This window comes from Nannospalax galili, unplaced genomic scaffold (genome assembly GCF_000622305.1).
Source record: "Nannospalax galili isolate Female #2095 unplaced genomic scaffold, S.galili_v1.0 scaffold72, whole genome shotgun sequence".
In the NCBI taxonomy this organism is placed as follows: Eukaryota; Metazoa; Chordata; class Mammalia; order Rodentia; family Spalacidae; genus Nannospalax; species Nannospalax galili.
In genome coordinates, this window is record NW_008336933.1 from 4,456,367 (window position 1) to 4,471,179 (window position 14,813).

General features: G+C 38.9%; 1 protein-coding gene across 1 annotated transcript in view; it reads left to right on the forward strand.

Annotated features, from left to right (window-relative positions):
- Ofcc1 (orofacial cleft 1 candidate 1) overlaps window positions 1-14,813 on the forward strand; it is a 342,547-nt gene that overhangs the window by 237,179 nt on the left and 90,555 nt on the right. Inside the window, exons 16-17 of the mRNA XM_029562823.1 lie at window positions 1,140-1,392; window positions 8,705-8,868. Of these exons, the coding sequence (XP_029418683.1) occupies window positions 1,140-1,392; window positions 8,705-8,868 (417 nt within the window). The remainder of the gene's footprint in view (window positions 1-1,139; window positions 1,393-8,704; window positions 8,869-14,813) is intronic.

The window sequence follows — 14,813 nt, forward strand, 5'->3', positions numbered from 1 at the left end:
CTCTCTCTCTCTCTCTCTCTCTCTCTCTCTCTCTCTCTCTTTCTTTCTTTCCCTCAGTTTCCAAAGCAGAAAAGACAAACCTTTCTATCTAAGCTAAATGTTTTTATTAGTTCCTCTTTTATTTATTTATTTTTTTAGAGAAAGAAGTCCTGCCTTTACTAGTCTTTAATGTAGTGAAGCTACAAAAAATATTCTGACAGTCCAGTTAGCCAATTACTTAAACAGCAGACCTAGTATATCATAACATCGTGTTTTGGCTGTGGTCTTGGTCCACAATCCTGAATGACACAATAGCTCTGTGCCACATCTTAGTTGTGAGCTGTGGTCAGGACACCCATGTTATTTTTCCACACCAAATCAGGAACTGTGTTAATAAATGTATATACCTTGCTTTAGTTGACATTCATGATACAAGAATGAAGAATAAAAAACGAGGAATGGATAAAAGAAGAACTCCAGGGTGGAGAACTCATGATGTCCGAGCAGGGTAAACTATGAGTTTTATATAAGCTGAAAATCAAGGGAGAGAGAACTTAGCATGAACTGAATTCTCACTTTGCAGAGAGAGATGGTTCAAGACTGCCTCAGTTATGGGGTTGAACTGGATTTGCCACAGGCTCTGTGCCAAATCATCCTCTTGCTATGACATTTCGGTGGTTAATGATAATAGAGGTTTTGTTGTTACGAGTGGGAATCTAGCCAGGGAAGCAATAGGCAAAATTAATTGCTGTCACTAACATTTGAGTGATTATTAGATTTATATCTGGTTTTTATTTTTGGTGCCCTTTGGTGCCTTAGTGTATTTTGCATTTAGAACTAACTGCTTCTCTATCCTATGAACAACAACTTCTAACTTACAAACTGCTACGTGGCTCAAACTCTATACTAAAATAATTTGAGCTCGTTTATTAGAACAACGAACAAGGTATTATTTGCCTTATCCTTGACCGTGAAATGTTCTGGTGGCACTAATGGGTCGGGAAAGGTTGAAGACTTCTAGCACTCAATTTTAAGTGCTCTTATGGATCCAGTTTTCTATATTTGTTAATAAAGAAAACAGAACACATAGCTCTGTAGGTCACTCACCTGAACTTTCTGCAGTTCTTCTTATGGACATGCCTGTGTTTGTTTCCCCACAGGTTCTATCTTTACCCCTACACTGCTGAACTTTGCTACCCAACTTCTTCACTTCATGCTGGAGAAGAGCTGGCTGTGCTGGCGGCTGGGCCTTTAGGTCTGAACACAATCACATTTGCTTTACTTCTGATCAGATGGGGCTGTCAGCTACTGTTTTCCTCCTGTCCAGACGCCTTGTCACAGTTAATCACGATGGTGGGACTGTGGACAATTCTAGACCCATTGGCAGTGTTTTTAGTGGATATTTTCCTGGGGGTAAGTCAGATAAAATAATCAAGATATGAGTCCCTGACATGCAGTTCAGCTTCTGGTGGGACTCAGTTGACATGGACTGCTTCAAAAACTGTTTTCATTTTGCATTCACTCTAAATTGAAGTTATTAAATCTCTCCTTATAAAATATTATGGATATCTCACATAATCAATTTAAGTATGAAGTTTTAACTGTCTTTAACAAACACTTGTAAAAGAAATAGGACATGATCTAGTATTTAAGATACAAGCTATCTGTCCCATTTTTAAAATTATTCTAAAAGGCCTATATTTTACATAAAAAATTTGGATCTTTTATTAAGCTGAAGATGTTCATAGGTAAACCTTAAAGAATGTTTATAGTAGTTCCTTTAATGCATTTGGCAGCCTATCTGGTTTATAATGAGTTAGTCTTCTGTCATAAACATAATGAAGAGGAACAAGAGCTTTTAAAACATTTGGAAGTCATAATATTTTAAGTCATTCACAGGTACCTGTCCTGGTTTTTTGATGACTGTGAAGTGATATGCACATTTTACCTGAATATGCGACACTCAGTGATATGCCGACATGCATGATGCTGTATATAAACATGATTCTAATGCCCCAAAAGAATCCTGAAATTTTAATCATCTTCACACAATTAGGAGACTGTAAGTCGGTGGTGTTAGCCTTTCCATTTTATATTTGGGAGGAATTGGTCACATAGAATTTTTGTACTTGTCTAAGACAATACCCTCAGCTCAAGTTATAGTTACAATTAGGACTCAATTTCTGAATCTAAAGCTGGTATTTCTTCCATTGTATCAAAATTTCTCTTTCAAACCTTGAGTCAGTATATTGCTCAGTGATGTTAAATATGTGTTATTTCTAATGATTATTCAGTCACAAACCATTCAATTTGTTAATGAATTTTGGGCCTATAATTTGATGCAAAATTGATATGACTGCTATTGTGGATTTATTGTCACATCTAAATCTCTAGTTGCTTTGAATTTACAAAGTGTGCAGTTTTCTGGTACTTGCTACTGAGCTTTTTTCTGGCACTGGGGATCAAACCCAGGACCTTGCAGAAGTTAGGTAGGCACTCTATCACTGGCTTATATCACCTTAAAATAGATAATTCTTAAACTGTTTTTCATTTTATTAAAACCTATTCCAGGCCTTGGTAAAACAAAAGTTTCTGGCCCCTGGCCCCCAGTCTCTTTGTCCATAAGGTATGGAGTAGGTCACAGATTTGCGTTTCCAATGCCGTCCCAGATGATGTGGAGACTGTTGGTCAGGGACCACAGTTTGAGACCCAGACATCACTGATGCACAGGAAGCTCTCAGGCACAGACTAGAAGGACCCAGGAGAGCCAACACTGCTTGGAAGATGGAAGCTCAGCATCCAGGAGGTGCAATGGGACACTCTTCACTCTCCTGTCTGTTAACCATGAATCCAACCTGCAACGCAGCCACTTTATCAAAGCTTCATTTCAGTTGTTACAGTCTGATGTTAAGCAATCAAAGGATAGCTGATAACAATGGCCAAACGTGAGAAGTTCAAGCCAAGCCACACTCTAACTGGGAGTAGATAAAATTTTGAGCTATTTTAATATACAAAAGGCAAATTTAAAAAATAATTATGTGCAGACCCAGTAACTAATCACAACAGCAACTAGGGAGCAGATGAAAATTATAAAAATTATAAATTAATTGATATTATCGTCCATATGCTCATTCATTCATAAACTTATCTGAAATTATGCATTGGTATTCTACGTACCTATGTATGTACATGATGAGAAAAAGCTCCACAGTTGGTATTACGTGCAAAGCAGAAAGAACAGACTGTAAATGTGACTGTTTTGATGGACTCTACTTTTGATTATGTCTGAAATTACTTCGACTCTCAATCATCTACTATTAGAATTAAAGACCAAAACACAGTCTACACTGCATTCCTGGGAACTCTGTGTCCTGGGTGTCACAGCAGGCAGCTCACCTGTTCTCCCTTTTCGGTTTCTCTCAGGCTATAATATACTCTAGCAGTGCTTTTCAAACCTCAGTGTGTTTGCAAGTCTCAGGATTCTCACTAAGACATTCGTTCTGACTTAGCAGGAAGGGCCTAGAATTCTGCCTTCTCATGCTAGGTAATGTCAGTGATGCTGTTTCCCTGGACCACTGCTTAGGCAAGATGCTGGTAGCTACTTCACCAAGGGAGCCTTTCCTACTTCTGCCATTTTGAAGGCTGTGCCTTCAGTTTCTATGGATTCCTGGACTGTCAACCAAACCTGGGTCTTTGAAGCTCTAAGTCCACTAGTGTATTTTTAGTTCTCATAATATGAGAATTCTTAATATTCAAATGACCTCTGCTAGAGAGGCTTAGATTTTGACAAGTGAAATTGTTGATCTCACTGTGCAGATCATTTAACATTATTAAGACTGACTCAAAACTGCAGGTGAGTCCACGTGTGTGTTCAAGTCATCCTGCTGCTAAGGATTGGAGCTTTGAGCCAAGGAAGCTCATGGGTACCTGGCATGCAGTCTCTGTTTTCACATACTAGATATTATCGGTTTCTGAACCTTAGCCACCTTGGTGGCATGGCCAAAGAGGGGGCCTTTTGAGCTTTCTACCTGATGTCCTAGTTTCTTTCACCCTGCTGGCTACACTCATGGTGATTCTGAGTAGACTGATCTGGAGCCAGCTGGATTGTATCCACATTTTTATTTCTCTAGATCTCCAGGCTGACCAGGAGGAGACCGTATTGTTGAGCCTGGATAAGCAGATGTAGAGACGTCATCTGCATTCTGGGAAGACCTTATTGCATGGCATCTTGCAATTTCTCCCAGAGGCCTGATTGGCTTGTCTAACAGGCTTGGCCTGGATGCTGTTCCTGCTGCGATGCCACAGGGGAAATCACTCGAAAGGATGAGCAGCTATCCCTGATGATCTGAGATCTTCTTAGAGAACATCTGTAGCCCTTGGGGAATGGCCATCCTTATTCCAGTTTGTTCTCTTGGGAAGATGAAGAGCCACAGGTCCACTGTATCTTCCACAGCTAACAGTATGAGCTCACGTAATGGACTCTGAGACCTCTGATGGAATCTATAAGAAGGCAGTCTCCACTGTGGCTATCTTGTAATGAGTTCCCAGGCCTTTACCTGAAGAAGCTGAGGAGGTGCTAGAGGATGAATCTAATACCTGTATTTCTTTCCAGTTAGAGAAAAGTTGTATGTTTATTCCGACTCCACAAACTCTCCAAATAGCACCTTCAACTGTCACTGAGGATGAGATCAAAAATATCTCTAAAGCTGTGTGTAACCCACAGACCAGAAGCATTAGAATCCCCTGGGGAGCTACAAGAATCCATTTGGACATGCCCACTGAAGGGATGAAGTATTAATTCTAGCATGCTCTCCAAGTGATTTGACAGCACACCAAATGTAGGTAAAACTGAGGCTCATCTATGTATAAACAAGGTGTGTCGTCCAGGGAGATGCTACTGAATCACGCTGAGATTTTCTGCTCTGTGTTTGTTTTGTTCCTGGTGATACAAAAGGAGATGTGGCAGATGGAATGAGCAGAGGCTGAAGGCTGAGGCACTGAATGGTGCTAGTGCTTTGCCAATATTTCAGTTTGCTGGCTCAAGGTTGGCGGTGCGTTTCCTGTGATACTGTGCACAATAGCTCCACGGAGTACAATAATTATTGCTCTGGAGCTGGGTATAGTGGTGGACACCTGCAATCCAAGCTGCGGGGAACACTGAAGTATGAGAATTGCTCGAGACCATGAGTTCAAAATCAGCCTGAGCGATATAGTGAGATGCTGTGTCAAAAATTCAAGAGGATAACAAAATGACAACTGATATTCCTCCACCCTCTGTGCCTGATCCAAAGCCTGATTTTAAAAGGAAGAGGAAAGACTTTTCTCTTAAATTGTTAAATGATCAGCGTGTAACTTAATTATTAACTGTATCCTTTCTGCATTGGAATTTTACCAAATAATATGGAGTTTGCAGAATACAAACGTGGCGTTGTTATTGCCCTCAGTACAGATAGAGAGCTGAGAATAACACAGGCGTGAAGATGAAGGGAAGGTGGAATGGAAGCATTGCCATCCCGCAAGTAGCTCTGGAAATGCTACATCATAGCCCGTTTTGTGCTGTTATAACAGAATGCCTGACACTGACTAATTTATAAGAAATAGAAATGTATTGTCTCACAGTTCTGAGATCTAAGAAGCTCAAGATTGAGAGTCCAGCATTGACTGAGAACCCTCTTACTCTGTCTTTCTCTGGTGGAAGGCAAAGTATGTGGAAGTGGGAAAGATATACTTAGGCTACTTTAGACTTGGCCTTCATCTACTCCTCATGGTGTAAATACCTCCCAATAACCTCACCTCCTCACACTATTCCATCAGGGATCATATTCCAAATACGTACTTTTGGGAGATGCAGTAAAAATCATAACACTCCATTAGAAGTGACTTTGGAGTGGTGGAAAACTCCAGAGCTGGAGTCAGGGGTAGCTCTGATCTGCCATTTGTGATCTGTAGGGTGCCAGATAATCCAGTTAAGCACTTTACTCTTCAATTTACACATAAGCGTCATGTAAAAGTAGTAATCCATGTGAATAGTCACACCTACCTTATTCATTTCACAATTGTTATGCTTAATCTTGTTTTCAACTCCACACCTGGGAAGAGGGACCCGCAGTCAAAGAAATGTCTCCATAAGATTGGCCAGTGGGCATGTCTATTGGATGTTTTCTTGATTGCTAATTGATATAGGAGGGTCCAGCCCACTGCGGGCGGTTCCATCCTTAGGCAGCTGGGCCTGGACTATATAAGGAAAGTAGTTGAATGTAAGCCTCACAGTAAGCCAGTCAGGAGTGGTGCTCCATGGCTTCTGTTCAAGGTTCCTCCTTTCAGTTACTGCCTTGCCTTCCTCCCATGATAGGCTGTGACCTATAATATGAAATAAACCCTTTCTTCCCCAAGTTGCTTTTGGTCATGGTGTTTTATCACAGCAACAGAAAAAGAATCTAGGACAACCGTATTGATGGGAGAAACATGTGAGTGAGCGAGTGGAATAAACCTGCAAGAGTTTACTTCTATCGCAGAGGAATAATGTCGAGGGTTACAAAGAGGTGATGATGCTATGCCATGCCCAAGATACAAGATGTAAGAGCCATTGATCTAATGTTCAGACAAAAGCTCACAGTCTGAACAGAGGATCTAATATACCCGTACAAAGACACAGAACACACACTGAGTGAAGGATGCCATGTTTATTTTCTTTGCATCCTTTCAGTCTTTTCTCAGATGTTACTTTTTAAGTGACACCTCTGATAGCAATATGTAAAAACACATCTTGCTCTCCTGTTAAAGTTCAGATGTTGAATTTCCCCGCAGGTCCATGTTTTAAAAGCATGGCTCTGCAGCCTGTGGTATTATTAGGAGATAATACCTCCTTTAGAAGGTGGCACCCAGTGGAAGGGAGTTAGGACATTGGAGTCATGCCTTTGAAAGGGATACTGGGATCCCGAATCCTTCCTGGCTTTGCTTCTGGGCTGTCAATGTCAATGACGTCATAGCTTCCCTCTAGCATACCCTCCATTACTACAGGCTCCACAGCATTGAGCCTGCTGGCTATGGATTGAATCCTCTGACATCATGAGACAGAACAGGACTCCCCTCCTTCTAAGTGTTTATCGCCATATTTTGTTGCAGTGATGGAAGGCTCTCCTACCTCCTAGGCCTTATTTTCTGCTTTATATTTTTCTTATGTCTTTCTTCATTATATGTTACTTGAATTCTTTTGCAGTTTTCTTTTTTTTTTTTTTTTTTTGCACTGATGGGGGTTGAGCACAGGGCCTCAGGCATGCTAGGACAAGTGATCCACTCCTCAGCTATATCCTAACATTTTTCTTCCTGTGGATTTTTGAGATGAGATCTCATGAAGTTTACCTTGAACTCTCCCTTTGTAAGTCAAGCAGGTCTTGAACTTGCCATGCTTTGCCTCAGTCTCCTGAGTAGTTGGGATACAGAATTATGTCACAATTTGGCTATGTTTTGCAATATTTAATAGTGTTTGCTATCACCCCCATACACTCTTAAAACTTTGAGCTAAAGTGTAACTAGTAGGAGGAATTCAAGGGTTGCAGGTCCAACCAATGATTAGCACCTGCTTTTCAGACCACACTAATGGAATCAAACATACATCACTTTCCTTTGTTTCATCAATGAATACTTTTAATTTATCTCTTCATCTTTGAGGAAGCACAGGAAGGTAAGATCTGGGAAAGAAGCTATACATGACACCCCTCCCACATCTGCTGCTCAGAGCACTAGTCCCAGAGTGCTCTTTGCCAAGTAAGCCTATTAACAGAGTATAAAAATAAAAGCTTTGGTATGGTAAAGAAGCAGAAGTTGATAGTTGGAACCTCTGAATTCTAGTCATTGCCCAATTACCAGAAGATATTTCTGTGCAGGGAAAATACAAATTAACCTGTCTAGCCTTCTGTTTTCTTCTACACATATGTGATTTGGATTAGCTACTTTTAAAAGTACCTTTTAAAGCTGTATTTATGTAATTGCCAGTATAAACACTAAGGAATTTTTTTTCTTTTTCTGTTTCTCTCTCCCTCTCATCTTGAAGAAAACACTTTGGATTGCTCATCACTTTCACTGGGTATCAGGAGAATTTTCACTAAGGGTGCCATACAATTCAGAGATCAATGATGTTGTCTGATCCTCTGGGTTCTATGCAACATATATTGTCTTTAAAATCTCCTTCCTTTGTATTTATTTGTAATTTAGTGTGGAAGACTTTTTTCTTTATCTCAAATACATGTTTTTAAATTAGCCTAATGTAAACTTTGGTTTTCAGACTCCCATTAAATAGCCTGATAAGATTTTTATAAGTTTCTAAAATAAGCCATCTCTTTTATGCATAACACAAATTAAATTCCTATCAAATCTGCTTCAGAAATAAAGGAATCTTTCCACCATCATATTTAATTTCTTCATATCTTGTGCTCATTAAATTCACAAGTTAATAGCACATAAATAAAACATGCCTTTTACTTTATGAATCCCACATCAAGTGCATGTACTTGAAGGCCTTAGAAGGGAAAATGAGAGACCTGGTGAACCAAAGACACAAAACCCAGCCTCTTTTCTTTTTCCTTAGAGCAACTGAAGGTATAGGAATTTTCAGTTCTTAAAGATTTAATTTAGAAGCAAATTTGGCTTATTCAGTCTTTGTGTCTTTCATCTGACATGATGGTGTCTCCATCCTTACACTTTGAATCTGTGCTTCTTTCCTCAGAGGCTTTCCCATGGTGAGGAGACTCCTACCGCTGATGCAGCCAAACTCTACTGGATGTTGATAAGCACCAAGCAACCAGCCGTTCTTGGTGTTGTGATCACAGTGATACTTTACATCCTGATCTTCATCATCTCGTTGTTGATTTTGTATTTGTATTGCCTCAGGTAAGGTGCTTGTGTTACTGTGTCTTTCAGAGTCCTCGGGCTTCAGTCCTAAGGTTACGATGGGACAAGGGGGGAAAAAAAGACGTTAGAACCATCCAGCTCTCCAGGCAGAAACTTCTGGAGATAGGCCCAATAAATTTCACGAAAAACAAGACTTGACTTAACTTTTGGAGAACTAGTCTCCCCACAGTAGTGAGTACTGAATTCACTGTCAATCACTGTACTTGTTTCTTCAAATAAGAGTTCAGCAGAAGCAAAGTGTAACCCCTTGACACACAAGGGCATTCTGGGAAGTTTCTCAGGAAGCTCATTGACAAGTCTCTTTTATTCTCCCTTCTTCACCCACTTTCCACCTGCTCAAAAATCACCCCCAAAAGAAGCATCGTCTGGGTTGGCCCTGAGTATCAGAGGATCTGGTTTTGCCAGGTCATCAGTTTAACAAGCAAAGTGCTTGTGTGTGCGTCATGCGCATATGTATGTGTGTGTGGAAAAACGTTTCACCTGTTGACCATTTCCTTTGCTGTATCTGTGTTCCATTTTAATGGCCAGTGCCAAAGCTTCTTCTAAAGCTATATGAAATGTCAATTTTTGTTTTTTTATATTTTTCAATATCAGATCAACTCTAAACTGATTGCTAAGATCAGTGTTACAAAGCTACTCAGTTGTTTTTTTTGGGGGGGGGGTTATAGATGCTTGAATCTATTTTGCATTAACGTTTATACATGGTATAAGATACAGATCCAATATATTGATTTTGCTATTGGGTATACAATTTCTCCAACATTGTGTCCTAAAGAGGCCAAACTTTCCCTCTTATAGAGTCTCGTCAAATGTCATTCTGGTAAGCTGACCACAGGTGTGGATTTATTTCAGGGCCCTCTGTTTGATTGCAGTTGTTCATGTCTCTCCTTCAGCTGAAGTTTTATACTATTTTTAGCTACACAGCATTGTAATTCAGCCCATCCATCCCACTGCTGGTTCTAGATCCCAAAGAACTGAATCATTACAGCTATTCACACTAGACAAAATGTGGAAATGATGTAAACATCAATCAGTGGACGAATGGATGATAAAGTATTTATGCATATAGCCATAAAAATGAGCAAAACCCCTGAAGTATACAACAACGTGGATGAAACTTGAGCAAATTCTGCTAAGTGAAATGAGCCAGTCACAGAAGAACAAATACTTGATGATTCTACTTCGAGGAGATGTTTCCAGCAGTCTGAGCAGAATGCTGGTTTCCAGGAGCCCAGGGAAGGGAAGAATAAAGGATTGTCATTCAATATGTATAAAATTTCACATGATTAAATCATAAAAATCTTTTATGCAACAATGTATCTATAGTTTACAATAAGGTACTAAACATGTTAAAAATTAAGCAGACGGATCTCATATTAAATAACCTTACCAAGGGGCTGAAGAGATGGCTCAGCGGTTAAGAACCCAGGCTATTCTTGCAGAAGACCTGGGTTCAAATCCCAGTGGCCACATGGCAGCTAACAACTGTCCATAACTCCAGTTCAAGGGGATCCGACAGCCTCTTCTCTCCTCCGTCTGCATTGCACTACACGGGTGTGCTCACCTACATGCAGGCAATACATGTATACACATAAAATAAAAATAATAAATAAAATATTAAAAAAATAACGTTACCAAGATTTTAGAAAAATATTAGCAAGAAATCAAGATAATGCCTCTTTGGAGTAGAGAGATAAGGAGTCAGTGTGGGTCTAAAGAAGATGGGGATAATAGTCAAAGTCTTAATGGAAAGTTAACTTTATAAAACCTTACTGTAATTCAGCCTGAAGAAAAACAGAGGCATGCATGTTTTCAGGCAAAAAAGAAAGCTGAACAAAGTCCTACAATCTGGAGAAAGTATGTTATAGTATTTGTCACGTCAAAATACTGCAGTGTGGCTGGAGTTTAGCACCTGGAGAAATGGGATTTGGCTGAGATCACACTGGAAATGTGTTGACAGGTCACATAGTCACAGGTCATAAAGTCACAGACTTTATCATCATGCTACAGAGCTTGAGTTTATTCTATGGAGAAGTAAAGACAGTGAAGGACTTGAAATAATTTTCATTTTAGCAAGATCATTCTGATAGTAAAAAGGAAGGTGATTTAATGGGTGACAGGTTGGAAGCAAGAAAACCTAGGTTAAAAGTCCCTTTGATGGCCTAAGCAAGTAATATCCAAATCTTAACTAAAGAGAATAGCAGTGATGTGTGTTTAAGAACTAGTTAAGGGTCAGACTAGAGCATGAGAGCTGGTTGGAAGTAGAGGATGAAGGAAAGGGGGATATTTAATAGAACTTTGGGCCTTGGATTTGGGCAGCTGGCTCTGGTTGTAGCATGCCGCCATCAGACAGGGGTTATTCATAAATAGAAGTCAGTGTTTATGGGAAGTAGAAGATGAGCTGATTTTTTTAAGATTTATTTTTATTTAAGTACATAGGTGTGTGTCTGTACGCATGTATGTCACATGTCTGTGGGTGCCCACAAACCAAAAGAGGGCATCCAATCCTCCAGAACTGGAGATAGAGGTGGTTGTGAGCTGCCCAATGTGGGTACAGGAAACCAGAATCCTGTCCTCTGCAAGAGCAGCAAGTGCTCTTAACTGCTGAGCCATCTCTCTAGCCCCATCCTTGATATATTTTTATGTTACCAAGGAAAAATATACTATAGGAATTTGGATTGATGAGGGTAGAGTATGAGCAGATTAATACTGAGTATGGATTTGCCTCACTGAAGCCTTGAGTTTTATTGCCTGGCAAGAAGTATGTTAAGCTGCTGGGGATGCACTGGACACAGAATAAGACCAAACGGTCATCATCTATGCACCTTTTGTTTTCTTACAAACCTAGCATAAATGGAAGTAGTTAGAGAAGGAGATCTTCCAAATACCAATGAAATTTGCATCTGTTTCTATGCAGAAACGAAAATTTCTGCACAAGAAAGTTGTGAACACTTAAGAAAGGCAGATATTTGAAGTCTCTGAAGACATAGGTAGAACACAACTGCAGACAGCTTCACACCTCGGAGACAGATGTTGTCTCATAATGTGATGGGGAAAGAGGTACCTAGGAATACAGATGATTGGAGGATTGTAGCAGGGAACAGAGGGAGTTATCATATGGTAGTCATCGCTTGAGGAGTGAAGTCACTGATCAAGCTTCCTTTCAGTGGATGAATCATACTCTTGGGTTGCTAACATAGCTGTAGTAAAAGTCCCAATTCTTCAGGGGAAATTTGCATTGTTTTGACCCGGAGTTGGTTTGTATTTTGACATGTCATAAGTACTATATGTTAACTTTTTGGGGAACTCACTTTTCTGGGAAATGGAAGAAATCTTCCTTATTTAGTTTACATTTGAACAATCACTCATACTATGGCCCTGGGTAAAGTTATTCATTTGCTAGATATTGGGCATTTCTTTTCTTGTACAACATGGTAAAATGCGATGCACAAACCCTGATTTTGTAAAAGGATCCACATAAATAACCGATGTGTTATTAGAATGAGTACAGTTTCCAAAAGTTAAAGAACTAAAAGGTGGCTCAGCAGTTAACACCATTGACTGCTCTTGCAGAGAACTTGAGTTTAGTTCCCAGCACCTACATGGCAGCTAACAACCATCTATAACTCCAGTTCCAGGGGATCTGGCTCCCCTTTCTGACCTCCTCCAGCATTGCATGACATAGGTGCACTTACATACATGCAGGCAATACACTCATACACCTAAATTAATTAAATAAAATATTTTAAAGAAATAAAAGACTAAGCATTGCACTTTAGCCTTCCATCAGTAAAAATTACAAGATAATATAATGTACCTTGTTTACCCACATCGTGTGTCTCTTCACACTTAAAATATTTAAGCTATACTATTCATCTGACATTGATGTTTTAATTGTCTAGATTTCTTGTAAAGAATGAACAAACACAGAATTTAGGTACCAAGTCAGTATAGAACTTGTTCTAACAGCTGAAGCAATCAAGTATTTGCTTTAGTACAGAGCACAAAGATTGTCCTATGGGGAAGTAAAGGTAGTAAAACTAGGAAACTCAGTAATGGATGGAAATTGATAAGGGAAAGAGGCAAGATGGGCCAATCATCTGTTCACCATAGAGAATTAACCTGGACGAATTCAGCTTAACCAGCCTTTTTAGACTTGCTCAGTTATTCTCTACTGGCCTCTGCACTTAACCTGGTCTGTTAGAACTAGGCATACTCAGTTATCCCAAACTAGACTTTGCTTATATGTTAGAAGACATTATTTTAGAATAAATAAAGTCATCCAAATGTATCAGCTGAAAAATTTCTTGTCACCCCTATTTCAAAGTATCTTTCTTTGTAATGGCATGGTGTTAGGTAGACCAGTTCTCTGAGGGAAGCACTGCCTACAACAGATACGTCTGGTCAGTGAAGTGCAGTTTTTTTTTTTTTTTTCTTCCTCTGGTGTAGCAGTTTTAAGTAAATATAGGAATCACGAGAGCTTATCTTGGTAAAAAGCGACAATGAGGATGTGTGCTCGTTGACTGATGAAGGTTGACATCTCTAATCAACATAGTAAGACAATGACTCCTACCCTTCCTTGGCTATTGGTTTAGTGCTATCAACACAGTTAATAACACAGCGTGCATTGTGGAACACAGAGGAGTCAGAGCCTGTGGTGTTGATGGTTAATAGAGAACTTTGTTTAGCGCTGGGCATTGGAAGCTCTGCATTACTGGGACTGGACCCTATTGAGGTTGGCCAACTGACTTTCATTGGTCTATGAGCCTAATTTGTTACTGAAGAGTTTCAGTACTGAAGGAATTCCCATTCCCCATAACTCTTATAGGAGATTTGACTAGATTATTTTTCCTTCTATGTAGGAAGGCTCTTAAAGATAAACATAATTATTTGGACCTTTTTTTTCCAAAATAGAAGTATAAAATTTATTTAAAACCACCCATAAAGTTTTGTATAATCAGGAATGATTCACTTTGCAATAGCTTCTTTTTTAAAAAGCTCATGAAAAAATTTAAGATATATTTTCAATTATGGTATTCATTTAGCCTTATTCAGTAAGAACAATTTAAAGAGAAATTTTATGCTGTAAGCAAATGAGACATACAAGGAAAATATAATAGATAATTTTCACAACTATCTTTACATTTATATTTCAGTACTATTACATTTCAATACACGAAATCATGTACAACTGTTATGCACCAAAATTTAGATCCTTCAAGTAACATGCAATTCCAACTCAAAAGTCTTCAAGTGCTAATAGTAAGTGTTACATGTGCAGAGGACTACATATTGACTATGAATTAAAGTCATCATGATTCTAAGATTATCTCTTTCCCGGCTACATGGTGAAGTGCTTTCCTTAATTAATTCCCTTGTATGTGAAAAACTAAATCAAATATTTTGTGGAATTTAAGAAGCATTTCCTATTTTTTAAACAATTAATGAAATAGGATGTCAATAGGTAAGAAAGGTTATAAAAACTAAAATAAAAATAAATAGTAAATACGTTCCAAAGAGGAGTCAACCAAAGACCAGAAGTATGAACTTAGGAAGCTGATATTTCTCATACTTCTGTCCTTCACCTGGAGAATTGGTGAATATTTTACACACCCAATGGTTCTTATAAACAAGCTATAGATATGTATGTAAATTTCTAAGGCAGATAAATACAGAAGAAACAAACCAACTAGAAATTCATGCTGATCTTTCTCTCTGCCATGTAATCTTACAGTGTTCTCTTTAGGGAGCACTTATGATAGTCTAGTATCCCAAATTAGACCATTTGCCCACACACCAAAATGCAAAAGCTGCCCTTGGTTTCCATTATAAAACCATTTCTCAAAAATATTTCTGTTAAAGCATCTATCACAATGTTACTTCCATAAAAGCTAAAAAATATGACCATACATTGCAATAAAAAT